Below are 26,679 nucleotides of genomic sequence, written 5' to 3'. Positions count from 1 at the left end.
AATGCCAGAGGTCACCAGCAACTCACTTAGAAGCTTGAGGGAACTTGGAACAGATTCCTCTTCACAACCCTCAGAGAGATCCAGCCCTGGGTTCACCTTGATTTACACCTTGATTAAATAAATCGCAGAATTGTTAAAAACCATTCATTCTGTGTCACTTTGCTATAGCAGCCTTAGAACAGTAATGTAAAACGCAAAAGTAGAGACACAAGGGCTGGAAAGATGGCTCAGTGGATAAAGAACCCTGCTATCAAGACTGAAGAACTGGTTTCGATCCTGAGGACCCACGAAGGGAAAGGAGAGAACCGACCATGAAAGTCGTTCTTTGACTTCCACACCTGCACTACTGGCACAGACATGTAAGTATACATATACGCAAAATAAAGAAATGTAACCACCTTTTTTGAAACAGAAAGAGAAAAATATCCCAACTCCAGCAGGCGGCACTATTAACCAGACACCAGACCCAGCGTGGGCCGCGCGGGGAAACCCGTGGGGTGGAGCTACGGGAACAGCCAGGGAACCACGCGTGGGGGTGTGGTCACCCTGAAAGAAAGGCGGGGCCACCATCTGAGCCCCACCTCATCACCTCAAGCCTCGATGGTGGGCGTGTCTCCGAGTCTCTCCCCAAGAGACACGCGTGGGCCGCTTCCCTCGAGAGGAGAGCCACAGAGGAGAGGTGCGGGTGTCTCTGGTGGCCCCTCCCGGTGCGGAGCCACGTGGTGGGCGCGGGCCGAGCCCTCCGGGAAGAACCTGACCCGTGGGGACGTGGGGTGGGGTGGAGTGGGGGTGGCGGCTCCCGAAGTGCTGCTGAGCAGAGCTCAGAGCTACCAGGTTCAGAGCAGAGAAGCAGCGGTGGCGACAGAAGGGGAGGAGGCAGGCCGGCGCATGGGGCGCCCCGGCCCCGCCGGTAGCGCGCCCCCTCCGGCCAGGCCGCGCTGAACGCAGCCCGCGCAACGCCTCGAATCCGCACCCGGGGCCATGCCGGTCATGAAGGGGTTGCTGGCCCCGCAAAACACCTTTCTGGACACCATCGCCACCCGCTTTGACGGCACGCGTGAGTTGGGCCGGGGCTGGGTCAAGACTCCTTGGGACAGGGTGGGTATCTTGGATATGGTAAGATCAGATCAGAGAGAATGGAAAACCGTGGTTCAGGAAACAGGGTGAGGAGCCCCTAAATGTGCAAGATCAAGAGACTAGTGTGTTGGAGAGGGGACACACAAGGTTAGGGGGTGTGACTCAAGGCAAAAGCGGCTCTTTGTGCCACAAGACGGAGGAGGGGCCTTGGGAGCCACCCACTCCAGGGCAGAGCTGAGCTGGGGGTGTGTATGGAGGTATCTGAGACCGCAGAGATGGGACAAAGTGGTCTGGTGACTACAGCTCCCTCTGCCCGAGAAAAGAGAGAACGCTGTCAGAATTCCGTAAGACCTAGTCTGCATTAAGGTCACGCGCCCCCAAATCATGAGATATCCGTGTGTGAAGCGGGTGGGGCGAAACAAGGACAAGTGCTGAGACCGAGGGAACTCTCTCCTAGCCTACCTGAGCTTAGTTCCCAAGTTCAGCACCCTGGACAGCCGCACAGCTTCTTCCCTGCCTCTTCTCCCGCCCTTCCCTCTTCCCAACTCTGGAACCCCTGGGTCTTCCTTTGTCCCTCTCTGAAACCTTGGCCCGCATTAGGAGGGTGGGGGAGCGGTAGCTGAGGGCGGAAACCGAGCCGCCAGGGCCCTACCCCCCCCCCCCACCTCCCTTGTTTCCATAGCGCCAATCACCGAGGCAACGGGCCCTGGGATGGAAGAAGTAGGCTGTGCCCAGGACCAAGTGCTTCCTAGGCACCCTCAATGTCCTGATCAGCCACCCCATACCCTGACAGTACCCTCTCCTAGGGTCTTTGGACTGTTTGTGTGTCATACTCAGCTTGTCCCTGGATGCCTCCCCCACCCCCAACCGCCTCCCTCCCCCAACCTCTAATCCACCGAAGCTAGAGGGAGCCAAGTCAGGTTTTGGTGCTGGGGGTGGCTGCAGCTCACACCTCAATGTCTTCTCCGGTTTGACTTTAAGCAACATCAGGACCAGATCCCCTGAAAGTCGGCGTTTCCTGGAAGGCAAGAAAAAGGATGTATCTCCCACAGTCTTTCCCCCCCTCACTCTAAGCACACTTATGAGTTTGGAAATTTTCTACCTTTTGGTCTTACAATAAAGAGGGTGTGGTGACATCAGAATCTTTGTCCTGCTCATAAGAAGAGGATCCCGGGGGTAGGATCCAAGGATGTGCTTCCAAAATTGAGTGGCCATGGGGGAATCTTTTTCCTTCCACAGAGTGGCATTTACTGAGTGCTAGGAAACTTTCTGTCCAAGTTACCTGATGCGACCCCCATCCATAAGGAAAAGACACATGTGCCCCGCTTCGCAGATAAGGAAGCTGAGGCATGGGAGCCATAGTTAACATGCTCAGAGTCACATTCTGTAGGAGGTGGAAGTGAGTGCTGGGGCCCATGCCCTTGCCATTCTATGCTGCTGTGTGCCGTCTCAGCACCCCAGCTTGAAGGCAGGAGCATGACCCACATGGCCTCATGGGGTTCCTCCTCCAGTGCTCCAACAGGCTCTGCTTGCACTCTGGGTCACCCTCAAGTCCTTGCTCTTTTGTCCTAACTCTTGTCCTCAATTCAGAACATCTCAGAGGGAGATTAGGAACCACCTGGAAGCTTCCAGCGCTCTCTCTCTCTCTCTCTCTCTCTCTCTCTCTCTCTCTCTCTCTCTCTCTCTCTCTCTCTCTCTCATCTCTGCCCATACCTTGAGAGAACTGTTGTTCATCTGAAGTTAGCTCTCATCTTGGACTGGCCCTGACCTTGACTTCTTTTTCTTGTAGACAGCAACTTCCTTCTGGCCAATGCGCAGGGCCCTCGGGGTTTCCCTATCGTCTACTGCTCTGACGGCTTCTGTGAGCTCACTGGCTACGGCCGCACTGAGGTCATGCAGAAAACCTGTAGCTGCCGCTTTCTCTATGGCCCAGAGACCAGTGAGCCAGCCCTGCAACGGTTGCAAAAAGCCCTGGAGGGCCACCAGGAACACCGAGCCGAAATCTGCTTTTACCGAAAAGATGGTGAGGAGCCTGAGCTGGCTTGCTTGACATCTGCCCAAATCCCAGGCCTTCTCACCCGGAGTCTCCTGGGCGCGGAGAAGCTGAGGGACTTGTCCTCCCACAGGCCCAGGCTGGCTACAGGACTGAGAGCATACCTGACCTTTTCTGGGCCTCGGGATCTCCCATTTGTAAAAATGAAGGAACCAGATGACAGATCTCTGGGGTGTCTCCCGGCTCCAAACCCAAGGCCTCTGACCACATGAAGAAACCAAGGAGGACCAAGGGCACGCACAGGGCTGCTCACACACTTCTGTCTGCCCCCTCTCTGTGCCCACAGGCTCAGCCTTCTGGTGTCTTTTGGACATGATACCCATCAAGAATGAGATGGGGGAGGTTGTGCTTTTCCTATTCTCCTTCAAAGACATCACTCAGAGCGGAGGCCCAGGACTTGGCTCACCAGGAACGCACGGGGACAATAATCATGGTAACTACAAGTATGGGTCACAGTAGACTGTGCCACACGCAGCCTCTTAGGAGGCACCCCCAATTTATCTTCGTTCCTTTCATTTCCTCCCCCTCCCCCCCCCATAGAAAACTCTCTTGGAAGGAGGGGAACTAGCTCAAGGCTTCGGTCCACCAGGAGGCAGAACCGGACTGTCCTACACCGACTGACTGGTCACTTTGGTCGCCGGGGCCAGGAAAGCATGAAGACCAATAATGTGAGTTCTACCCCCAACAGCCATTTCCAAGTCTTCCAGCCCTAATTCCCAGCTACGTTCTCCCTGTCTTTCCTGTTTGCTCAGTGTCCCTCTGTTGGCTTGCTCTCCCGTTTGCCTCTCTCCCGTATTACTACCTTCTGCTCTATCACGTATGCCCCCCCAATCCCTCCTCCATCCCATTTCCCTCTGGTGAGGCCACTGGGCATGGGGCTCTAGCAGTGATCCTCCCTCCCCCCCCAGCCTTGAGTGTGAGAATTGTGTCATGAGCGATGAACTCACAAGCTGATCCTAGGAAGAAAGCCCCTGTTGTGGACCTAGCATCCCACCTATGTGCCACCCCCAAGGATCCTGACAAAGCCAAAGGACGAGACTCCCATCATCCTCTTCTGTCTGTTAAGGCCATAGGGTCTAGATTAGCAGTGCTAACTTCCTCCTGCTGGGGCATACTCACTCCTCATCAGAACTCAGAAAGAACGACAAAAACGTTATGGCCCTTCAGGCTAGGACATTGACCTAATCGTCACAATCACTTCAAGAAGGGCAAAGGTCAATCCACGTAAATGCTGCTGATAAAGCATGATTTCTTCGGAAGGGGCCTGAGGGCGTTCTGTGGAGATTTAGCTGAGTGATAGAGAGCGTGCCCCCAAAGTACAAGACCTCTGGGGGTTCAGTCCCCAGTACAAGAAAGGAAAGAAAGAAGTATAAAGAAAGAATTACAGAAAGGGCAAGGTGGCGCACGCCTGTAATCCCAGCACTCTGGGAGGCAGAGGCAGGTGGATCTGAGTTTGAGGCCAGCCTGGTGTATACAGAGAGCCAAAGACAGCTATACAGAGAACTCTGTCTAAAAAACAAACAAACAAACAAAAACAAAACCATAAACAAACAAATAGGAGCCTGAGCAATAGCTTGGTACAGAGATAAAAGTACCAGGTGCCAACCTGAGAAACACACCAACCACCGCCCCACCCCCCATCTTCGTCCATCCCCTTTTCTGGTTACCCTCACAACGCCCATCTTCCCCTTTTCCCTATCCCTGGACTCTCCCTTCCCCCAGCCCCAGCTTTTCTCCCCCCCCCCAAGTGTCCCCAACCGCCACCCCTCTCCCTTTAGAACGTGTTTGAGCCAAAGCCATCAGTGCCTGAATACAAAGTGGCCTCCGTGGGGGGCTCCCGCTGCCTCCTCCTCCACTACAGCATCCCCAAGGCTGTCTGGGATGGCCTCATCCTCCTTGCCACATTCTACGTCGCCGTCACCGTCCCCTACAACGTCTGCTTCTTGGGTGATGACGACACCCCCATCACGTCCCGGCACACCCTTGTCAGTGACATCGCTGTGGAGATGCTCTTCATTGTAGGTCAGATCCTCTGCTCTCCTAACCTGGAGGGTGGGCTGTGGGGGACCCACTCTAGCAAGTCTCCCTCCTTCCTGGCTCTATAGGGCCCTTCCTCCCTAGCTTGAAGGGTCTCATCTTCTCTTTGTAGTTCTTTCTGAGTTCTGGGGGCCTACTAAGAGGTGAGTACGCCCTCAGAATGAGAAGAGGCTAACGCTTCCCTCCACCCACCCCCCACTGCCCCCACCCGAACCCCATAAGCCCCATAGTCCAGTGCCCTTCAGCCTTCAGCCTTGTGGTTTCTGCTCTCTATAGACCAGCTAAGGGTCCTAGCTTTCTCCATTCTGCCCCTCCCTTCATTCCCAGTCTCCCAGTCCTCACTCCTAGCTTTCCCCATTCATTAGCTACCTGACCTGAGAGTCCAGGCCATGATCCCTAGTAACAGCCTCTTACATTCCTCAGACATCATCTTGAACTTCCGCACCACCTATGTGTCCCAGTCGGGCCAGGTGATCTCTGCTCCTCGGTCCATTGGCCTTCACTACCTGGCCACCTGGTTCTTCGTGGACCTTATTGCTGCTTTGCCCTTTGACCTGCTGTATGTCTTCAACATCACTGTGGTGAGTGGCCCTCCCCTCCTCCCATCCCACCACGCACCCTAGCATTTGAACTCCAACCCAGCCTGTCCCATTAGAGGAGCAACCACAAACCCAGACACGGTCCTCCTATCAGTTCACATGCGGGTAGATGGCTCTCTGACCATGCCATGGGTACAACCCTGAGCCAGTGACTGGGAAGGAGCCCAAAGGGTCCATGCTCTTGGACAACTCAGCTCACAGTCTTTGAGGGAAGCTGAGAGAAACAAAAGCTAACTATGGCTACCAAGGCGGCGTTGGTCTGACGCCAGATGAGTGGTACTTTTCACATCTTTTATTTCACAAACAACTGATGAGCATTTAGCTGTCTGTAAAACACTCTTCGGGGCCTGGAAGAAAGAGACAAGGAAGTGGCCCTCAGAGTCCCCTCGGATGGTGAGACAGGCAGGGATAATGGAGGGAGGGACGTCAGACACAGAATTGCTGAATGGGAGTCGGCAACCGTAGCGTGGCGATGCAGCACGAGATCCGGGCAAGAACACTAGCAGATGCAGAAGCCTCCTGCAATCAGGCCAGTACCTGGGAGCAGAAGCATCCCAGCTGGGTAGGGGCTGCGGTGGTCTGGGAAGGAACTGTTCCTGGGGGAGGCGGGAGCAGAGCCAGGCCTCCAAGAATGAACAGGACTTGGCTAGCAAAGGATGAGAATCCCAGAGAAAGAGCACAGTAAGTCAAGCCAGGGAATCAGAGCAGAGTAGTGTACCTGCACTTGTGTCTTCACTTGGGACTGCCTGGAGATAGCCTGAGGGGTCAGTATGGAGTCAGACAGTAGGTCTTTTCTAGTCCAAGGTGAGGCAGTCTCACCCAGTGTCCCCAAGCCCCCTTGCCATTGTGGGGGAGGAGAGGTGGAGAGCAGTTTTCCTGTGTGCTCTCCTTGCTGCACTCAGCTATAGCAGGAAACCACCTACACGAAGCCGGATTTAACTAGCCGCCAACGGGCTGTGGGCCCCTTCTCCTGGCTGTGCACATGTGTGTGCCTGCTCCTACACACGTGCGTGAGTGAGTGTGTATGTGTCTGTGTGTGGGGGTCTGCCCTGAGGTCCTAGGCAGTCAGAGAAGGCTAACCTGTACTCAGGCCTGTAGCCATGCCTCTGTGCCCACCGGGTAGTGTCAGCCTGGCAAATAGCTGTCCTTATGAAAGAGGGTGTGCTACAGAAAGCCACCAGCTCCTCCTCTCAGACTGTCCCTCTCCTCTGGTGCCTTTGGGAGTGTTTTACAAATCAGTACTGTACTTTCACATATGTCATATAGAACTCTTCAGGAAAGGTTCTCTCTCTCTCTCTCTCTCTCTCTCTCTCTCTCTCTCTCTCTCTCTCTCTCTCTCTCTCTCTCTCTCTTTTGGTTTTTTCGAGACAGAGTTTCTCTGTGTAGCCTTGACTGTCCTGGACCTGCTTTGTAGACCAGGCTAGCCTCGAACTCACAGCAATCCACCTGTCTCTGCCTCCCAAGTGCTGGGATTAAAGGTGTGCACCACCACCACCAGGCTTTCTTCTTCTTCTTCTTTTTTTTTTTTTTTTCAACATTTGTGTTCTGCCTCCATGTATGTCTGTGTGAGGGTGTCGGATCCCCTGAACCTGGAATTACAGACAATTGTGAACTGCCATGTGGGTGCTGGGATTTGAACCTGGGTCCTTTAGAAGAGCAGTTAGTACTCTTAACACTGAGCCATCTCTCCAGCCCCAGGAAAGGTTCTAAAATCTTTTATCAAGTGTTGGTATGGAAGCTCAATCCACACTAAGTCTCCAGACTCCTGCTCTAGCATTCTTTCCCATATACAACCTGCTTCCTGGACAACTAAGATCTCCAAATGCATGGCTTAGGGGAGATGAGAAGCCACACAGCAAGCCAGAGAAGGCTAGAACAGAAGTAGAGGAGAAGACATTAATAAGAGCTAGATAAACCGGGTGTGGTGGCTCATGGCTTTAATCCCAGCACTTGGGAGGCAGAGGTAGGTGGAGGCCAGCCTGGTCTACAAAGCCAGGGCAGGACAGCCAAAGATACATAGAGAAACTGTCTGGCGGGGGTGGGGTGGGGATGGGGGAGAAGTTAGATAGCATCAAAGGAGTCATGCTAACAGCATTCCAGTCAAGGAGGAACAGTGATAGACGGGTCCCTAAAGGTATGGGACACATAGCAGGGTGTGGTAGCACATGCCTTTAGTTCCAGCATTCAGGAGACAGAGGCAGGTGCATCCGCTGTAAGTTCAAGGCCAGCCTGGTCTACAAAGTGAGTCTAGGACAGCCAGGGCTACATAAAGAAACCCTGTCTCGAAAAACAAAACAAAACAAACAAACAAAAAAGGGGTGAGACTCAGAAGCAAGTGACTTTGGGGAGCCCCGAAGTTTGGGGGTTCAAGTTTGGAAGCCTGGTATCCTGGTGCTAGAGGTAGGTGTATGTTTCAGTTAGGTCTTAAAGAAGGACCATGTCGGGGAGCCAGGGCCTCCTCCGTCCTAGTGCCCTTAGTTAACACTAGAGATACACACAGTGGTTCTAGAGCAGTGTAATGCCAAGGCTCTGGGCCATTTTTTTCCACGAGGCTCCATGAAAAGGTGGTGAGGGCCTTTATACCAAGCCCTAGAGCCTACAGCTCCAGCTACTAAGCTGCTCCATGCACAAATAAGGCCTTACCTACTCCCTGTCTGCCATATTAGAAGGCCTTATTGAAGAGTTCATAATTAAAACAAAAACAGCCAATTCAGGGATATGGGTTCATGGTTTAAAAAAAAACACAAAAAACTTGTCTAGAATGTATAAGGTCCTGGGTTTGGTCCCTGCATCCCCTCCCCACAGCCGTCCGTAGACTCAACATGTTTTACAGGGTCCTCGCTAGGCACCATGGCTCCATCAAGTGCTGGCTCACAGTAGGTGTTGTCAAGCCCTGCTTTCCTTCTCATCTGCAGCTGACCTACAAGGGAAAAGGCCCTTAACCTTTGCTAGTCCTTGGGCCTCTTATTTTTCCCCATTTCATCCATCACCCTTCTCTATGCCAGCTGTCAACCCTCCTTGATGGTTCCTAGGACAGCAGAGCTCTGAACAGGGGTCTTCAGTCTACCCCCGCCTCACCCGCTTTGACCAAGGTTTGCTCTCCCCTCCCCTCCCCCCCCCCCCCCCCCCCGGAGACAGGGTTTCTCTGTGTAGCCTTGGCTGTATTCCTGGACTCCCTTTGTAGACCAAGCTGGCCTCAAACTCACAGCGATCCGCCTGCCTCTGCCTCCCGAGTGCTGGGATTAAAGGCGTGCGCCACCACCACTACCCGCCTTGGTGCCCATCATCTTGAACCTGAGTTACAATTTCATTACATCCTTGGTCTGTGACCTTAGAGCGAGCCGCTAGCTTCTGTGAGTCCTAGTTCATTCACCAGCAAATTAGGATGATAACTGGACCAAAGGCTTGAAGGTTGTTTTGTTTGTTTTAATGAGGATGATAAATGCTTAGCATAGAAGCTTCGGTGCAATGCAAAAGAAGTCCTCGGTGCACTTGGGAGGCCGAGGCAAGAGGATCTCTGTGAGTTCAAAGCCAGCCTAGTCTACAAAGAGAGTTCCAGGACAGCTAGAGCTGTTACACAGAGAAACCTTGTCTCGAAAAACCAAAAAAAAAAAAAAAAAAAAAAAAAGAAGAAGAAGAAGAAGAAGTCCTCAGTGGCTAAGCTAATTATTCTCTCCTGGTGTATTTTATAGTCAATTTCTCAGGACAGCAGTGATAGTTTGTTTTTTTGTTTTTTGTTTTTGCAGTTTCCTCTGGCCCCAAGGTGTCTGGTGGGGAGTGCCCGGGTGGGGGTGGGGGTCTGTGTGGGCTCTGGGGAGCAGCCTCTCCCTGCCCCCCCTCACCCACCCCACCCCCCGCCGCTGCCTTCCTGCAGACCTCTTTGGTGCACCTGCTGAAAACAGTGAGGCTCCTGCGGTTGCTGAGGCTGCTGCAGAAGCTGGAGCGGTATTCGCAGTGCAGCGCAGTGGTACTCACCCTGCTAATGTCAGTCTTTGCACTCCTTGCCCACTGGATGGCCTGCGTCTGGTATGTCATCGGGCGCCGGGAGATGGAAGCCAATGACCCGCTGCTCTGGGACATTGGTGAGACACCAGCCTCAGACTTTCACTTACTACCTCCCCACCTAGCCTATCCCCCCAAACAAATGCTGCCAGGACTCAACATCTCCTCATCCCATGGTCCTCTAGCCATCCAATAAGAGTTCCTTCTGGATCAAGTGTGGACACACTGGTCTGAAGACAAGGGCGGCTCTGCCTAGGGGGAAAATGTCTAGCATATTAGGGGAGGAGACCAAGGTCAGTGATACAGGAGAGAAACACACTGATGGAGAGCGGTGTGTGTAAAGGCTCAGAAAGAGCTTTGTCTGTCAGCTCTCTGCCACCATCAATTCCTCCTTAGACACAATTAGTGGGGCCACTGGCCAGGAGTCAGACTCAGGCCCTCAATGTCTCCTTGGAAGGCAGGTCAGACCTTAGACACTGTGCTTGACACCCCCCTCTCCTTCAGGCCACTCTGACCCACTGTTTGGATCTAGCTTGGTTTCTCCACCGCTACTGCCTTGTCTGGTCTACCCCACCTTCCTCTCTCCATGACTCCTGCAATGAGCTTAAGGGTTAAGAGTGTTTGTTGACTCTGCAGAGGACCTGGGTTCAGTTCCCAACACTCCTTTGATAGGTAGCTCGTAGAGGATCTAATGGCCTCTTCTGACCTGTGCAAGCACCACACACACACACACACACACACACAGTACAAATACATAATATGTTGGCAAACACTCATACATTGTAAATAAAATAAATACATCTATAATAATATTTTGAAGGGGAAAAAAAGACACTGACTCATTCCCAGCTTCTACCTGGGCCCTGATGCTAGTCCCCCACTGCCCTCAAACTAACGTTCAGTCTTGATGGTCAGGTCACCTGTCCAAGGCAACCCTATGTGATCTGTGTCCCCACTGCTTTCCTTCTTCCTGTACATCCCGTGTACACTAGCTGTCCTCCTGGACCTAGCACCTGCTGCTTCCTCACTCTGGGCCTTGTACATGTTTTCCTCCCTGGAAAGCCCTGACTCCTTTCCCCCAAGGCGAAGTTTCTATTCTCTCACCCTCAACCAAAAAACATCATGTCCTAGGAGAACAATGTTCCTAGGACCCATGTTGGCTCTGCCTAACCTGCTATGGTTTCTAAAACACTCACTTGTTTTTGTTTCTCCTGGAGACTGTTTACAGGCAGGCAATGGCAGGAACAGCCCTGGCTGAGTCAGATCTTAGAACCCTCCCTGTAACACAGAGGAAACGTACAATAAACTACCAGGGAGTTGATGGGGCCCCTGCAGTCAACTCCCAGTCTAAGGAGTGCAACTGTAGCCAGGTCATGGCCTCCAGGCCCAGTCACAGCTGCTCAACACATTTCCTGTCTGGGGCACTACATAGTGCCCGTCTTCCTCTGTAAATATGTATCCAGTGTGAGACAGGCAGAGCAGGGAAACTTTCTCCAGCCCTTGTGTTGCCAACCATAATTTCTTCCATCCCTCCGTATCACAGGTTGGTTGCACGAGCTGGGCAAACGGCTGGAGGAGCCTTATGTCAATGGCTCTACGGGTGGACCTTCTCGGCGCAGCGCCTACATCGCGGCGCTATACTTCACGCTCAGCAGCCTCACCAGTGTAGGCTTCGGCAACGTGTGTGCCAACACCGACGCTGAGAAGATCTTCTCCATCTGCACGATGCTCATAGGCGGTGAGGCCAGACCCACTATTTCCAGAGAGCTTGTGAATCCAGGCTTGTGCACAGGGAAACTAAGGCCTAGAAAAAGCAAGGTGCCCACCCCAAGGCAGCACAAGTCACGTGTTCATTCGTAGCCGTTTCGTCACTGCCCCACGACTGTGCCCAAAAGACAGGTGACCCTCTTTCGAGGGGTAAAATACCCAAGGTCATGACCTAAGGAGGTGATGAAAGAGGAGTATAGGTCTACTCCATCTATAGATTGTCACCTACTGCCCCTGCCTCTGTGAGATGTGCGCCCGGGAAACTGCTAGCTTGCCCGTGCTTCCCCAGAACATCTGAGACCCATCCGAGGCAGGGTGATTTGGGGAGGGGTGAGTGCCCCTGATACACTGCGGGTTGCCACCTCTGCAGCGCTGATGCACGCAGTAGTGTTCGGAAATGTCACAGCCATCATCCAGCGCATGTACTCCCGACGTTCGCTCTACCACAGCCGCATGAAGGATCTCAAGGACTTCATCCGAGTGCATCGGCTGCCCCGCCCACTCAAGCAGCGCATGCTCGAGTACTTCCAGACTACATGGGCGGTCAACAGCGGCATCGACGCCAACGAGGTAGTGCGGAGCAGGGCCTCCTGCCACGTGACAGGACTGGGACAAGAGGCAGCCAGGGTGTAGGGAGGCAGAGGGCTCTTAACAAGGATGTGCATGCAGCCAAATCCAAGTCCCTTTGTTTGGTGCTTTAACATGGAGGTTGAAAGGAAGCAGAACGCTTGAGTCTGGACTTGGGTGGATATCTTGCCTTCTCTGGTCCTCATGGTAGGCTTCACAGTTTCTCCATCATGGTAGGCTTCACAGTTTCTCCATCATGGTAGGCTTCACAGTTTCTCCATTCAGGCCTGCGGTGGGCCAAGCCATCATTTTCCATTTGTTCTCTATGTCCTAAACACAGGGGAGGATGGGGGCAGCTAGAGATTATTATATGCAGCCTTGGCCCTAAAGGAGACCCCCCAAGAAAGGTGAGACAGGGAGACAGGTACAGAGAAACACGTCGTGAATGCAATCATACAGGAGTGATGGTCCTGCAGTAGGGCCCTCAGTGTGTCTGAGCTAAGAGGAGACAAGGAAGGTGGCAGAGAAAGAGGTACTTCACAGCTAAGAGACTCCGTCTGCTATGAGAAGACCAGGCCAGGTCACCAAAAAAAAAAAAAGAAAGAAAGAAAGAAAGAAAACAAAAAAGGCAATAGGAACCTGGATTTATTGGTGCTGGATCAAGGATCTGAAAGCAGTTGAGTGAACCTTGGAGGAGGGGACGTTGTATTGGGAGGGGTGCCAGTGCCAGAGTTGAGGCTGGGGAAGCTATGGCCCCAGAGATCAGATAGCCTTGAGGTTGCAGTTTTATTCTGCCAATTCTCTAAGATGGGGTGTGGCAGAGGGTGGAGGAGGAAGTGGATGGAAGTCATTTGCTGGGAGAGGATCCACAAGTGAGCATCTCACAGTGATGCTCAGGTCTGACTTGGGGGGGTGGGGGGTGGGCGGGGCATGTCAAAGGATGAGATGAAGGAAGACTGAGTTTAGGGATGAAGGTGAGAGTCCAGGGCGAAGCCATCAGAAATACACAGTGCTGATGGGAGACTCAGGTTGAAGGTTGCCCATCAGGGAGTTGTAAATATATGTGTAGTCCCAACATTAGGGCTCCCAGGCGTGAGGAGCAGAGAAGACAGGGGCTGGTTGCCATGGTGTAGGGAGAATGGAGAAGTCAGAAGGCAGTTGAGAGGATGGGCTATGCAAGGAGGCTGGGGAAGAAATGAGGAAGGAACACCAGAGAAGCTGGAGAAAAACTGGGAGGGAGTCCCTTCCAGGCCCAGGTGGGACAAGAAAGAAAAGGTCAGCAAGACAGGGTTGCTGAGGGTCTCCATCATAGTATGAGGGAAATGTGGATAGAACTGGTAACATTCACCAGGCGTGATGGCGCATGCCTTTAATCCCAGCACTCTGGAGGCAGAGGCAGGTGGAACACTGTGACTTCGAGGCCAGCCTGGTCTACAAAGCGATAGCCAAGACTACACAGAGAAACCCTGTCTCAAAAAAAAAAAAAAAAAAAAAGAACTGGTAACATTCAAGACCTAGCATGAGCCTGCGTTTTTACATATAGGGATACTGAGGCCCAGAGATGAGAAAGAAAGGGGTCCAAAGTCCCCAGGATCCCTACTTTCCCAAGTCCCAGTTGAAGTTCTGATCCACCAAGGACATCTCTTGACGGTATAGAATTGAGCAGTCAGAATCTATGAGCGTTCGGTGTGTGCAGCTATGTGCAGTAGGTACCCAGACAGAAGACTTGGTCTCTCCTCCGAAGTTAGATTTGGTGATCAGCAGGGCAAAGAAAATTGAGGCTAGGCAAAGAAGTCTTCCGGAAGGTCCAGTGGGTAATTTCATAGGGAGGGCAAGTTGGCACCCTTGCCTTGCAGACAGCTCAACTCATTTGTAGATTTGAATAGTGATAGCAGGGGGATGGCCAGAATGACCTCTGCCTCTTATGCAGTTACTGCGTGACTTCCCAGACGAGCTGCGGGCGGACGTGGCTATGCACCTGAACCGGGAGATCCTGCAGCTGCCGTTGTTTGGAGCAGCTAGCAGGGGCTGCCTCCGGGCCCTCTCCCTGCACGTCAAGACCTCGTTCTGTGCTCCTGGGGAGTACCTGTTACGCCGTGGGGATGCCTTACAGGCACACTACTATGTCTGCTCTGGCTCGCTTGAGGTGCTCCGAGACAACATGGTGCTGGCCATCCTCGGTGAGAACTCCACCACCACACACTGTCCATCCTAAGACCTTCCCTCAGAGACCTTGGGAATAGCCTGGGGTCCAGGGGATGGGAGACACCCCTCCTCTAATGAATACCTAGAATGCCTATTGAGGAGTATTCTTCCTTGATCCCTTCACCCTATTATAGTTTCCTTTTGGCTATCTCCCCTAACTCTTTGGCCACTCTTTAACCCATTGACCCTTTATCAGTGACTGTCCCTCATCCTTTTCCATTGCATTGTCTTCCAGTTCCATTGTCCCTTCCCCAGTGACTCTAAAACCTATTGACCTTTATCCTTTAACTGACCCCTCTGGCCATTCTTTTTTTTTTTTTTTTTTTTTTTTTTTCCCGAGACAGGGTTTTTCTGTGTAGCCTTGGCCATCCTGGACTCACTTTGTAGACCAGGCTGGCCTCGAACTCACAGCGATCCGCCTGCCTCTGCCTCCCGAGTGCTGGGATTAAAGGCGTGCACCACCACGCCCGAAAGCAGGCATTTCTTTTTTCTTTTGTTTTTTTCCAGAGCTAAGGACAGAACCCAGGGCCTTGCGCTTGCTAGGCAAGCACTCTACCACTGAGCTAAATCCCCAACTCTCTGGCCATTCTTTATCGATCATCCAACTCTATTGGTCATTTCTCAGCACCACTAACACCTCTCACTATCTGCTGCCCAGCTTCACTGGCTGTTCTCCACCGGCCTTTTCCAAATCCCCAGTGTGCTTTATTAATGCACCTTCAACCAACCTTAAATACACTGACCGCCTCTCAGAGATATAGACCATCTCCCACTGATACCCAGTGTTCCCTTCATCTCAGTTGACTGTCTCCTTCCTTTACCCATAGGGAAGGGGGACTTGATTGGGGCAGACATCCCTGAGTTGGGGCAGGAGCCTGGGTCGGGGGCAGGCCCCAGCTGCGTGCTGAAGACCAGCGCTGACGTGAAAGCACTGACTTACTGTGGCCTGCAGCAGCTGAGCAGCCGGGGGCTGGCGGAGGTCCTGCGACTCTATCCGGAGTATGGGGCTGCCTTCCGGGCCGGCCTACCCAGGGACTTAACGTTCAACCTGCGCCAAGGCTCTGAAAACAATGTATGTAGACCTTGTACAGCTGCTACCCCCACCAAGGTACCTTCCTTCAAAGCAGATCTCCTCTTGCAGCTTTCTCTTCCTTGAAACTTCACTCTATCGAGGCCAGCCTGGTCTACAGAGTGAGTCCAGGATGGCCAAGGCTACACAGAGAAACCCTGTCTCAAAAAACCAAAAAAAGAAAAAAAGAAACTTCACTCTAACCCCAGTTACCTTCTTCTGGTGTTTTTTGGGTTTTTTGTTTGTTTGTTTGTTTTTTCAAGACAGGGTTTCTCTGGGTAGCCTTGGCTGTCCTGAACCCACTTTGTAGAACAGGCTGGCCTCGAACTCACAGTGATCCACCTGCCTTTGCCTCCCGAATGCTGGGATTATAGGCGTGCGCCACCACTCCCGGCTTCCAGTTACCTTCTTCTATTGCTTCATATACACTTAATATCTTCCCACCCCCACTCCCTTGGGCCTCACTCAGTCCCTGGACAACCTCTCAGTCTTCTACTGTTGCTGAGTGCCTCTCAGCTTCATCTTAGCTTTATGACAATCCCTCCTTTTAGGTCCCTCTCTGTACTGATGTCAACGCCCCCCCAGCTCCCCCATACACACACACACACACACACACACACACACACACACACACACATACACACGGAGGTTCCTCTCCTCTGCTATCATCCTAACGTTTCCCACTTTGTTTTAGACTGACATTGTCTATACCTTAGGTCTTTGTCTTTTTCTACTTTGGGGCTCAATTGGCACTCTGAATTCCTCTGAGTTGGAGCTGGTGGTATCTGACTTAATCCCCATAAAAAAAGGTCCCGTGTACCCAATCCCTTAACACTGCTAGGTAGAGGGACAAGAGGGTAGGTATATCAAGGGAGTGAAGAGGCAGGAGTCAGCTTGAACCCCCATTCTGTCTCCACAGGGCCTCAGCCACTTCTCACGCTCTCCTCGCCTCTCCCAGGTAATACCCACTTCTGGGTAGGGTGAGATTGTTCTGTGGAGAGGTTGGGAGGTGGGGGGCAGCTTTCCTTGGCTACTCTGCCACGGGGAGAAGGAACAGCAGGTGGAGACGGGCATGTGGTGCAGAGGGCTGCGTCCCAGTCAAGAGAGCTGTTGTCCACTCTACAGTAACAACTGCTGCCGCCTCTTCCCACAGGCACGTTCCGACACTCTTGGTTCCTCCTCAGACAAGACTCTGCCATCCATCACAGAAACTGAGAGTGGCATGGAGCCTGGGGCTGGTCCCAAGCCCCGTCGGCCCCTCCTGCTGCCCAACCTCAGTCCCGCACGACCTCGGGGGTCCTTGGTCAGCCTTTTGGGCGAGGAGCTGCCCCCATTCTCGACCCTCATCTCCTCTCCTTCCCTGTCCCCATCTCCTTCCCCTGCCCTGGCTGGCCGGGGTCAGAGTCCCTCCCTGCACGGCCCCCCCAGGGGCTCTGCTGCCTGGAAGCCCCCCCAGCTCCTCATTCCCCCACTGGGAACATTTGGACCTCCGGACCTCAGTCCCCGGTGAGATGCCAGCCTTCCCTGCCTTTCCCATATCCCTGCTGGCTTCCAGAACTTTCTTTGGGCTCCATTCCCAGCGTTCCAACCAGTGCTCCTTACTGTCTCTGCCCCATTTGCCAACCCTGCCTTTCCAGCCACAGCTTGTAATCTCATTCCGCTTTGACCACTGCCCTTCCCTAGTTTCCTGCCGCTGCTGCCCTCATTCACTTTCTGCCTGCTCTTTTCTGGCCCTGCACCCTCCCTCCCTAAGTGCTGATGAGCACTACTCTACCCCCAGGATCGTGGATGGCATTGAGGACTCCAGTAACACAGCTGAGGCCCCTACATTCCGGTTCAGCAAGAAGCCAGAGTCCACCAGAATTCGTTCACAGGCTCCCGCTTCAGGTAAGGAACCACAGTGACTTTGATTCAGTCACTCAAGCATCGGCCCATTTATCCACCCACTCACCCACCCATCTATCCACCTGTCCCCATCAACCTATCTTTTTTTTTAATTTATTTATTTATTTATTTATTTATTTTTGGTTTTTCGAGACAGGGTTTCTCTGTGTAGCCTTGGCTGTCCTGGACTCACTTTGTAGACCAGGCTGGCCTCGAACTCACAGTGATCCGCCTGCCTCTGCTTCCCGAGTGCTGGGATTAAAGGCACGCACCACCACGCCCGGCTTAATTTTATTTTTTTGGTTTTTGGTTTTCGGTTTTGTTTTTGGAGACAGAGTTTCTCCATGTAGCCCTGGCTGTCCTGGACTTGCTTTGTAGACCAGGGTGGCCTGGAACTCACAGAGATCCTCCTGCCTCTGCCTCTCAAGTGCTGGGATTAAAGGCGTATCATCAACCTATATTATCTATTCACATACCCATCCATCCAGTTACCCACCCATTTGCCTAGCCAATCACCTACTCAACCATCCATCCATCTATCCATCCATCCATCTATCTACCCATCCATCCATCCATCTATCCATCCATCCATCTATCTACCCATCCATCCATCCATCCATCCATCCATCCATCCATCCATCTATCTACCCATCCATCCCATGGCACACATGTTGCACGCCATCCAAGGGATACACAGTTAAATTGAATCTTGCCAAAGGAATGGATGCCATTCTAGGGACACACATTTAAACCAGATCCTGCCAATATTTTAGCTGGGGGTGGGGACAACACCTGTGCACACAGATAAACAATTTTAGAATTCTGTGTTAAGTTCTACAACTGAGAGAACACTTTGTGGTAGGAATGGAGGGGACATTTTGGCTACTCTCTGCCTTCCCCACCTGAGACAGGGTTTCTCTGTGTAGCCTTGGGTGTTCTGGATTCCCTTTGTAGACCAGGCTCACCTCAAACTCACAGAGATCCACCTGCCTCTGCCTCCCAGGTGCTGGGATAAAGGCCTGTGCCACCATGCATGGCTTGGCTCTCTCTTTCTTTCTTGGGTTTTTTGTTTTTTGTTTTTTTTCTTTTTGGGGGGGATTTCAAGACAGGGTTTTTCTGTGTAGCCTTGGCTAGCATGGACTCACTTTGTAGACCAGGCTGACCTCCAACTCACAGCGATCCACCTGCCTCTGCCTCCCGAGTGCTGAGATTAAAGGCGTGTACCACCATACCCGGCTTTTCTTTCTTTTTTTCTTTCTAAAGATTTCTTTCTTTCTTTCTTTCTTTCTTTCTTTCTTTCTTTTTTGTATATAAGTGCTTTATATGCAGAAGAGGGCATCAGATCACACTATAAATGGTTGTGAACCACCATGTGGTTGCTGGGAATTGAACTCAGGACCTCTGGAAGAGCAAGCAGTGCTCTTCACCACTGAACCATCTCTCCAGCCTGGCTATTTTTTAAAATAAACTGTAAGGAGCTACTGTCATGGCTGAGTAGTGAAGGTTGATGAACTGAGTTTGATCTCAGCACTCGGGAGGCAGAGGCAGGTGGATCTCTGTGAGTTCGAGGCTACAAAGCGAGTCTAGGACAGCCAAGGTTACACAGAGAAACCCTGTCTCAGAAAAAAGAAAGAAAAGAAAGTTGTCTTAGCACTGTGGGGCACATACACACAATGCACACACACATGGAGACACAGACACACACACACAACTATAAATAAATAAATGGAACTAAGAAGAAAAGGAGAATATGGCACTTTGGTAAACTGGAGCAACTGTTCAAAGGTGCAAAGGCATACACAGAAGAGACACTGTGTTCAGATGCCAGGAAGCCCTGTTGTCTAGATCTAGTAGTGGGCATGGAGGAAGAGCCAAGGCTGGTGGAGTCACAGGGCCACAAAACCAGCCTCTAAGGTGGGTTTCCCTGAGACCAGAGCATTCTATTCCTTGCTTTCTGCTTGTCTGGCAACAAAGAGGTGCGGGGACTTGGGTATTCATGCTCTGTGAACTCATCTGTACCTCTTCCCCCGATTCTGCCTGCAGGCCCCAGACCCAACCGGGAACTGGCCACAGAGGCAGCAGAGGAAGTGAAGGAAAAGGTCTGCAGGCTGAACCAGGAGGTGGGTTTAGGATTAGAGTCTCTTCCCCTCCCGCCCCAGAGAATATTGTCCTAGCGTCTGAGAGGAGCATGTCATGTTCTGGAGCTGGTCAATGTCCTGTGTCCTGTCAGGCACAGCAGCTAAATTACCCTGGACAAGTCCCACAGCTAGGCTGGGCTTCTGTTTCCTCACCTAAAAGTTAGAAAAATATGTCAGTATATGGGCAGTGGTGGCACACACCCTTGGGAGGCAGAGGCAGGCAATGTCCGAGTTCAAGGCCAGCCTGGTCTACAAAGTTCCAGGAGACCCAGAGTTACACAGAGAAACCTTGTCTTCAAAAACCAAAACCAATAAATAAATAAATAGGAAAACAAATGTCCTTCTCAGAAGTGTGAGGGTGAGACAAGAGGACACACATTTCTGCTTCAGTCCCTGCTGCATCTCAAGTACTCCCTAACACCCTCTTCCTTCTCCCCCCACCCGCCCCTCCCACAACGGGGTCAGCCTGGGACCATCCAAGCAAGCACCATGTCTGACTGCTCAAGGCTCAAGTCCTTTCCCTTTTCACCTTTACCCAGCCCTGGGAAATGGTGTGTGTGTGTGTGTGTGTGTGTGTGTGTGTGTGTGTGTGTGTGTGTGTGTTTTGGGGGGAGGGTCAGTGTATGGTGAAGCTGAGAAGCTTTTAGGCTTAGAGGACCTATGCTTACATGACCAAACCCTGCCAAGAAGAGCCCATATTCTATACGCCTGGGCTAGGCACGACCTCTATTTGTTCCCCAAGGGATCTCAGTACTGTCGCCACACAGCTACCAAGCCCAGCCCCTGGGAGTTACCTTCCCTCCCGTTCTGATAAACAGCAGGCAGCCCAGAGAGGTGGCACCTGGGCCAGAGCTAGTAATGGCAAGCCTTGCTTCTGCTCGGTGCCTCTGGCTACCCTCAGCTGTAGGCAGTGATTTCCATACCTGAGTTTGTATCAGAACTATCCTTTAAAATACAGGTTCGCCAGGCGGTGGTGGCGGTGGTGGTGCACACCTTTAATCCCAGCACTTGGGAGGCAGAAGCAGGCAGATCGCTGTGAGTTGGGGCCAGCCTGGTCTACAGAGCGAGTTCAGGACAGTCAAGACTACACAGAGAAACCTTGTCTTGAAAAACCAAAAAAATTAAATAAATAAGTAAATAAAATACAGGTTCCTGGGTCTTGACCAGTTTGGACTGTCTGGAGTGGGACCAAGAACTCTGCGTTTTTGACTAGCTTCTCCATAGATTCTGTGTTCACTAAAGTTTGAAAGACCCTCATGAAGATACCTGCACACACATGCATGTGTGTGTGTGTGTGTGTGTGATAGGCTAAAGACGAAGCTGTGACTGTGCATATTTTATATTTTATGAAAGGGAGGGGGTGCCATGCCTGTAACCCTAAAACTCTGGGGATAGAGGCAAAAAGGATGAAGAGCGCAGGATCATCCTTGGCTACATGGCAAGTTTGAGGCTAGCCTGAGCTATCTGAGACAGTCTCAAGGAGACGGCTTAGTTGTTAAGCCACACAGGCATAAGAACTTGAGCTCTGGTCTCAAGCACAGGTAAAAGGCAGGCACTAGGCCAGGTGTGGCGGTGCCCACCTTTAATCCCAGCACTCAGGAGGCAGAGGCAGGCGGATCGCTGTGAGTTTGAGGCCAGCCTGGTCTACAAAGTGAGTCCAGGACAGCCAAGGTTACACAGAGAAACCCTGTCTCGGGGGAGAAAAAAGAAAGAAAGAATGAAAGAAAAAAAGAAAAAGCCAGGCACTAGTGTTGGGGAAGGGATGCAGGCATAAACATGCTGACCAGCCAGTCAATGACTGGTGAGCTACTGGTTGAGTGACAAACTCTGTCTCAGTCTTTTATTCCCTGCCCCCTCCCATCTTGGAACTCTTTCTGTGGACCAGGCTGCCTCTGCCTCTTGAGTGCTAGGATTAAAGGTGTGCACCACCACCACCATCCAGTGAGGCTCTGTCTCAAAACAAACAAACAAAACACCAAACAAAAATACCATAGACAGTGATAAGAAGAAGCACTTCTGGCCTAGAGAGACACCTTCATTCAAGTGCATGGGGATGTGGGGGTGCTTGCATACACACACACAAACACACACACACACTCACACACACACATTAAGTGAATACATAAAAAGCAAGAAAGTAGGGACTGCAGTGTCGGCTGCTACAAATACTATTTTAGAAAGAAACTGGGCACTTACCTGTAAGGTGTTATAGCCCTGCTCTTTTTTCCCTGCTGGCTGTGAGCAGACAGGGGTTGAAGAATTTTTCTCATCCCCCGCCCCAGACATGGTTTCTCTGTGCAGCCTTGGCTGTCCTGGACTCGCTTTGTAGACTAGGCTGGCCTCGAACTCACAGCGATCCGCCTACCTCTGCCTCTCGAGTGCTGGGATCAAAGGCGTGGGCCACCACACCTGGCTGGGGTTGAAGAATTTTGTAAACTGTAGTGTGGAGGGATGGGGGAGGGGTGAGCTTGGTTATTGTTATGGCATCCATGAGACACTTTGCTATGTTTTCAACAGATCTCCCGCCTCAATCAGGAAGTGTCACAGCTGAGCAGGGAGCTGCGGCAAGTGATGGGCCTCCTACAGGCTAGGCTGGGTCCCCCAAGCCACCCAGCTGACTCAGCTTGGTCCCCAGACCTTCCTTGCCCCCACCAGAGGCCACTGTGCATCTCTCCTCATGTGTCTGGACCACCACCGAGTCTCCAAGATACTACACTTGCTGTGGTCCACTGTCCAGCCAGTGTGGGGACAGGGGAGATCGGGGCCACTCCCTCAGAGCTGAGACCTTCTATGATGCCACTCTATCCTCCAGAACCTGATCCTCTGGGACCCTCTCCAGTGCCAGAGGGTTCTCCCCTGACCCCAAGCCTCATGAGGCACAGCTTTCAGTCTGGGTCAGACACATTCCACTGACCCCGGCCTCGGGCCCAGGCCTGTCTGGGGGTGGGTATTAGCACCTGCCATCCAGGGAGGAGCTGGGCTCTTTGGCCTCTTGCCTTGGGGTCATCAGCCACCAGCTAGTCTGGTTGGCTTTGGATTCTCTGGACTTTTTAACAAGGAGTGGCCACATCTAACTCGGTTACAATTTCCTAAACCATCCCCCATCCCCCTCGTCTGTGAGGGGGGCCACCTGAGGCCGTGGAATCCAGAAATAATGAAATGGACCGTGGTGCCCTGTTGAGCTGGACAGAAGAGATGTCCTACTTTCTCCCCAAGACGTGGAGGCAGGTACAGACTGGGAAAAGAAGGATGGTCAAGAGCAAGGGTCTAACCTAGTAAATAAAGGCTGAGGCTAGACCAAGCCGGGCCTAGAGCAAGAGGGCCAGATGGTACTATCGTATTATGGAGCTCTTCTGTCCTAGATTCTGGGTGCACTACCGAGGACCCTGAGAACAATGTCACCTTGAGAGGAGTCAGTTTAAGATCCTAGCTGTCCTTTGAGAAACCCAGGACAGTGCCGGGCGTGGTGGCGCATTAATCCCAGCACTCAGGAGGCAGAGGCAGGTGGATCTCTGTGAGTTTGAGGCCAGCCTGGTCTACAAAGCTAGTCCAGGACAGCCAAGGCTACACAGAGAAACTGTCTCGAAAAACAACAACAACAACAACAAAACATAAAAAAGAGAAACCCCAGAGGTCTCAGGCCTCCTAGTAGCCAGACTGGAGTATCTCATTTCACTCCATGGCACATACAGAAAACAAACTGATGGCTCTAGATGTATCTTTGCCTCTCAGAACATTTTCCTTTTTCAAAATATGAATAGTGGGCTGGGTGGTGGCGGTGCACACCTTTAATCCCAGCGCGCGGGAGGCAGAGGCAGGCAGTGAGTTTGAGGCCAGCCTGGTCTACAAAGGAGTCCAGGACACCTCAGGCTACATAGAGAAACCCTGTCTCAAAAAAAAAAAAAAAAAAAAAAAAAAAAACACACACACACACACACACACACACACACACACACACACGAATAGTTACCAACATCAAACTCCAGATAGAGACACAAAATATTCAGTATCCTAACTTCTCAAGAAAAAACAAAGATGTCTGTCTACCAAGAGCCACCATTCATCTGGCAAAATCAGCAATCACTCGGTCTTGAATAACCGAGAAACAGTCCCCATTTCTTCCTCACAGTCTCCTGTTTGTTGATTATTTCCTGATGCCCAATTAACTTCCCTTATTTGTTTGGTCTCTGTGTTATTTCAGTTTGCAATCCCCGCCTTAGAGCGGGCTCCAAGAGGATCCTAATAATGTCTGTTGGGCTTGGGCTTGGGCCTATCAACATCTCTGCTTCTGTCTCTCTACAGGCTGTCATGCAAGGTGGTCCCTTCTGCTGCCAGCGGCTCAAAGCACACTCTAGCATCACCCTTCTGCTCCGACCTCCAAACCTCAGCCAAATCTGACCCCCTCCCCCACTCTCCTCCATCTCAACATGGTCTCAACTGAGGGTCAGGGCAACTCACAAGCTGGTCTGGTTTCAAGCCCTCCTTTCCCACTCAACACCCCAGGCTCACTTTTGGATAGAAAAATAAATCCTTATATTTTTGTAGCCCTTGACTCTGAGTGTTGCTGGGGGTTAGTCCGAGAGCCCCAGGGCTTTGAAAGAACCGACACAAGCAGACACACCCCAGGGCCCCACCCCCATCCCGTTGCTGTCTCTAGGAAGAGCAAAGGCGCCAGCCAATCCACTTGGCACTGTATTCACGCCACCAGGGACTCCTGGGATAAGGGAGAAGCCTTAATGAGTCGCTAAGGGCCTGTTACACTCCTTCCTCCCAGCCGCCACCCGCCACCCAGTTACAACCACAAACACACAGTATGTTCTCTAGACTTAGGAGGAAATCCCAGGGGTTTCCCTGCCCTCCTGACTGAGGTGCTCTTTCTTTTCAGAATAGGTATTTGGTGTTGAGCTAGGGATGGTGTGTACTGTGGGCAGGTAGGTGGGGAGAAGAGCTTGTCACCAGTTGAGAGCCTGCTGAAGAATCCACTCTGCCAAGCCTTGTAGTCTCTCAGCTTGCAGCATTTCTCTGAAGATCTGGGCATGTTGTAGGAAACTGGCGCCTTGGTGACGAGTTGATTTTGGGGTTTTTGTTGTTGGTTTTTGTGGGTTTTTTGTTGTTGTTGTTGTTTTTGTTGTTTGGTTTTTTTTTTTTTTAGGTTTTTCGAGACAGGGTTTCTCTATGTATCCTTGGTTGTCCTGGACTCGCTTTGTAGACCAGGCTGGCCTCGAACTCACAGCGATCCACCTGCCTCTGCCTCCCGAGTGCCAGGATTAAAGGCGTGCACCACTACGCCCGGCTTTGGTGAGGAGTTGAAATTAGAAGCGGGCACAGCATTGTGGCAGGTTGTCCCAGACAGGTCTGTTCTTCAACCTAAGCTGTCAGAGTATGGACTGATGTCGTCCCATGCCATGGGCACCATGGCTACATGGTCTCTGGGGTGGGCTTTGGTTTCATATGGGTTTTGAATAGTGTCCCTGGGAGAGAGATGCAAAAAGTGGAGGTACTGGCCAGTGTTGGAGGTTGGGGTTGAGCTGAAGCAGAAGTGGTCCTAATTCATATAGAAAGAATCAGAACAAACAGAAACAGAACTGACCCATGTTCGGAGGGGGAGTGGTTTTCATCTATAGCGATGGGCAGAAAGAACCCAAGCAATCTTTGAAGGAGAGTTAATTCTGACGAGGGTGGAGGTGGCCCTGGTGTGTTTGGGAGCTGAGCCTAAAACAGAAAGCTCAGTCTGCCCCGTGGTGGTCGCACAGACCTTTAACCCCAGCACTCGCACTCCAAAAGTAGAGGCAGGAGGATCTTGGTGAGTTCAAATACAACCCAGTCTACAAAGAAAATTCCAGGCCAATCAGGGCCACATAGTGAGAGCCTATGTGAAAGGAAGGACGAAAGAGCAAGCCTATGGCGGGGAGTACAGGCTCTCCTTTTCATCTGACCTAGTATCCTCCAGAGAACTCTTCCTTTTTTAAAATTTACACTTCCAAAAAATAAATAAAATAAAATAAAATAAAATTTACACTTCCAACCAGGCACACTGGTGGCACACACCTTTAATCCCAGTACTTGGGATGCAGAGGCAGGTAGATCTCTGTGAGTTTGAGGCCAGCCTGGTCTACAGAGAGAGTTCCAGGACAGCCAGAGCTGTTGTTAGACAGAGAAACCCTGTCTGGAAAAAAACAAAAACAAAAAAACAAAAATAACAAACAAAAATTACATTTCTCAGCTGGGCGTGGTGGCGCTCCCAGCATTCAGGAGACAGAAGCAGGCGGATTTCTGTGAGTTAAGAGGCCAGCCTGGTCTACAAAGAGTCCAGGACAGCCAGGACTACAAGAGAAAGCTGTCTCGAGAAACCAAAAATAAGTAAATAAAATTAAAATTAAAAAATAAATTACATTTCTTTACTTTTGGAGGGAGGGTGAGTGGGTGGGTTCTTTTTTTTTTTTTTTTTTTTTTGAACGCTTTCTTTATTCCTTCCCAAAAGACCAACTGCAATGAAATGAAGTGAGTCAAAGCTCATGACTTACTGTCTTCATAACAACATTGCCTTAGAACTGGATCACTGGCCCTTTCTCTTCTTATCCCCTCCCAGTTCAAAATGCTTGCATCTCTTAATAGCCAGCATCCTCTTAGATCTGCAGTTGGGCTCAACACACTCCAGTCTCAGCACAATCTTCTTTGTACTTTTAGCCTTTTTGCGGAAAATAGGCTTAGTCTGCCCACCATAGCCACTCTGTTTCCTGTCATAACGGCGCTTTCCCTGAGCATATAAAGAATCCTTGCTCTTCTTGTACTGTGTCACTTTGTGGAGCTGGTGCTTGCCACATTTCTTGCAAAATGTCCGGCGGGTCTTAGGAACATTCACCATGTTGGCAGGGGCGTTATTGGCTCAGAAAGAAAGCAAGTGGGTGGGTTCTTACATGACATGTCACACAGGTGGACGTCAGAGGACAACTTGTGGTTGTATGTGCTCTCCTTACTCCCTGTGGGATGGAACTCTCTCAGGTTTGGCGGCAAGCATCTTTACCCGTCGAGTCATTTCGCTAGCCCCCTGACAGCCCTTTCTACAGAGCTTCCATCACACACACAAAATTTTTTTTTAAAGCTGGGGTCTTACTATAAAACAGCTCCAGCTGTTATTCACAGAGATCTGCCAGCCCCTTACGAGTGAGCCACCACGCCCGCCTTCATTGCCTCTCCTATAGCAGAATGTCTTCAACAATCAACATCCTGGACTGGCCTTGGCCTCAAAATGTGGACAGAGGCCTTCTCTAAGTTGCCGAG

General features: G+C 51.5%; 2 protein-coding genes across 2 annotated transcripts; one reads left to right on the top strand and one right to left on the bottom strand.

Moving 5' to 3' along the window:
* The first annotated feature begins 907 nt into the window (after positions 1 to 907).
* Positions 908 to 22,589, top strand: Kcnh4 (potassium voltage-gated channel subfamily H member 4). Its single transcript, XM_051157854.1, has 16 exons — positions 908 to 1,057; positions 2,867 to 3,100; positions 3,417 to 3,563; positions 3,671 to 3,798; positions 4,909 to 5,152; positions 5,591 to 5,748; positions 9,641 to 9,848; positions 11,312 to 11,506; positions 11,906 to 12,105; positions 14,033 to 14,282; positions 15,135 to 15,379; positions 16,296 to 16,334; positions 16,530 to 16,882; positions 17,157 to 17,263; positions 19,304 to 19,380; positions 21,916 to 22,589. Exons 1-16 carry the CDS (start codon positions 982 to 984, stop codon positions 22,309 to 22,311), a joined length of 3,057 nt encoding a protein of 1,018 aa, XP_051013811.1. The 5' UTR covers positions 908 to 981; the 3' UTR covers positions 22,312 to 22,589.
* Positions 22,590 to 25,926: 3,337 nt separating this feature from the next.
* LOC127199864 (60S ribosomal protein L36a-like) lies at positions 25,927 to 26,290 on the bottom strand. Its single transcript, XM_051157853.1, has one exon. It carries the CDS (start codon positions 26,261 to 26,263, stop codon positions 25,955 to 25,957), a length of 309 nt encoding a protein of 102 aa, XP_051013810.1. The 5' UTR covers positions 26,264 to 26,290; the 3' UTR covers positions 25,927 to 25,954.
* Between the last annotated feature and the right edge of the window lie 389 nt (positions 26,291 to 26,679).

This window comes from Acomys russatus, chromosome 16 (assembly GCF_903995435.1).
Source record: "Acomys russatus chromosome 16, mAcoRus1.1, whole genome shotgun sequence".
Lineage (NCBI taxonomy): Eukaryota > Metazoa > Chordata > Mammalia > Rodentia > Muridae > Acomys > Acomys russatus.
Note: the sequence above shows the minus strand (reverse complement) of the source record. Positions and strands in the feature narration are given on the sequence as shown.

What these genes read in the sequence shown, in the direction of transcription:
- LOC127199864 (XM_051157853.1), bottom strand. Translation starts at nt 26,263, where the DNA reads ATGGTGAATGTTCCTAAGACCCGCCGGACATTTTGCAAGAAATGTGGC.
- Kcnh4 (XM_051157854.1), top strand. Translation starts at nt 982, where the DNA reads ATGCCGGTCATGAAGGGGTTGCTGGCCCCGCAAAACACCTTTCTGGAC. An exon ending in CTGCACGATGCTCATAGGCG is followed by an intron (nt 11,507 to 11,905) that starts GTGAGGCCAGAC and finishes CCACCTCTGCAG; the next exon opens with CGCTGATGCACGCAGTAGTG. An exon ending in GCCAAGGCTCTGAAAACAAT is followed by an intron (nt 15,380 to 16,295) that starts GTATGTAGACCT and finishes CTGTCTCCACAG; the next exon opens with GGCCTCAGCCACTTCTCACG.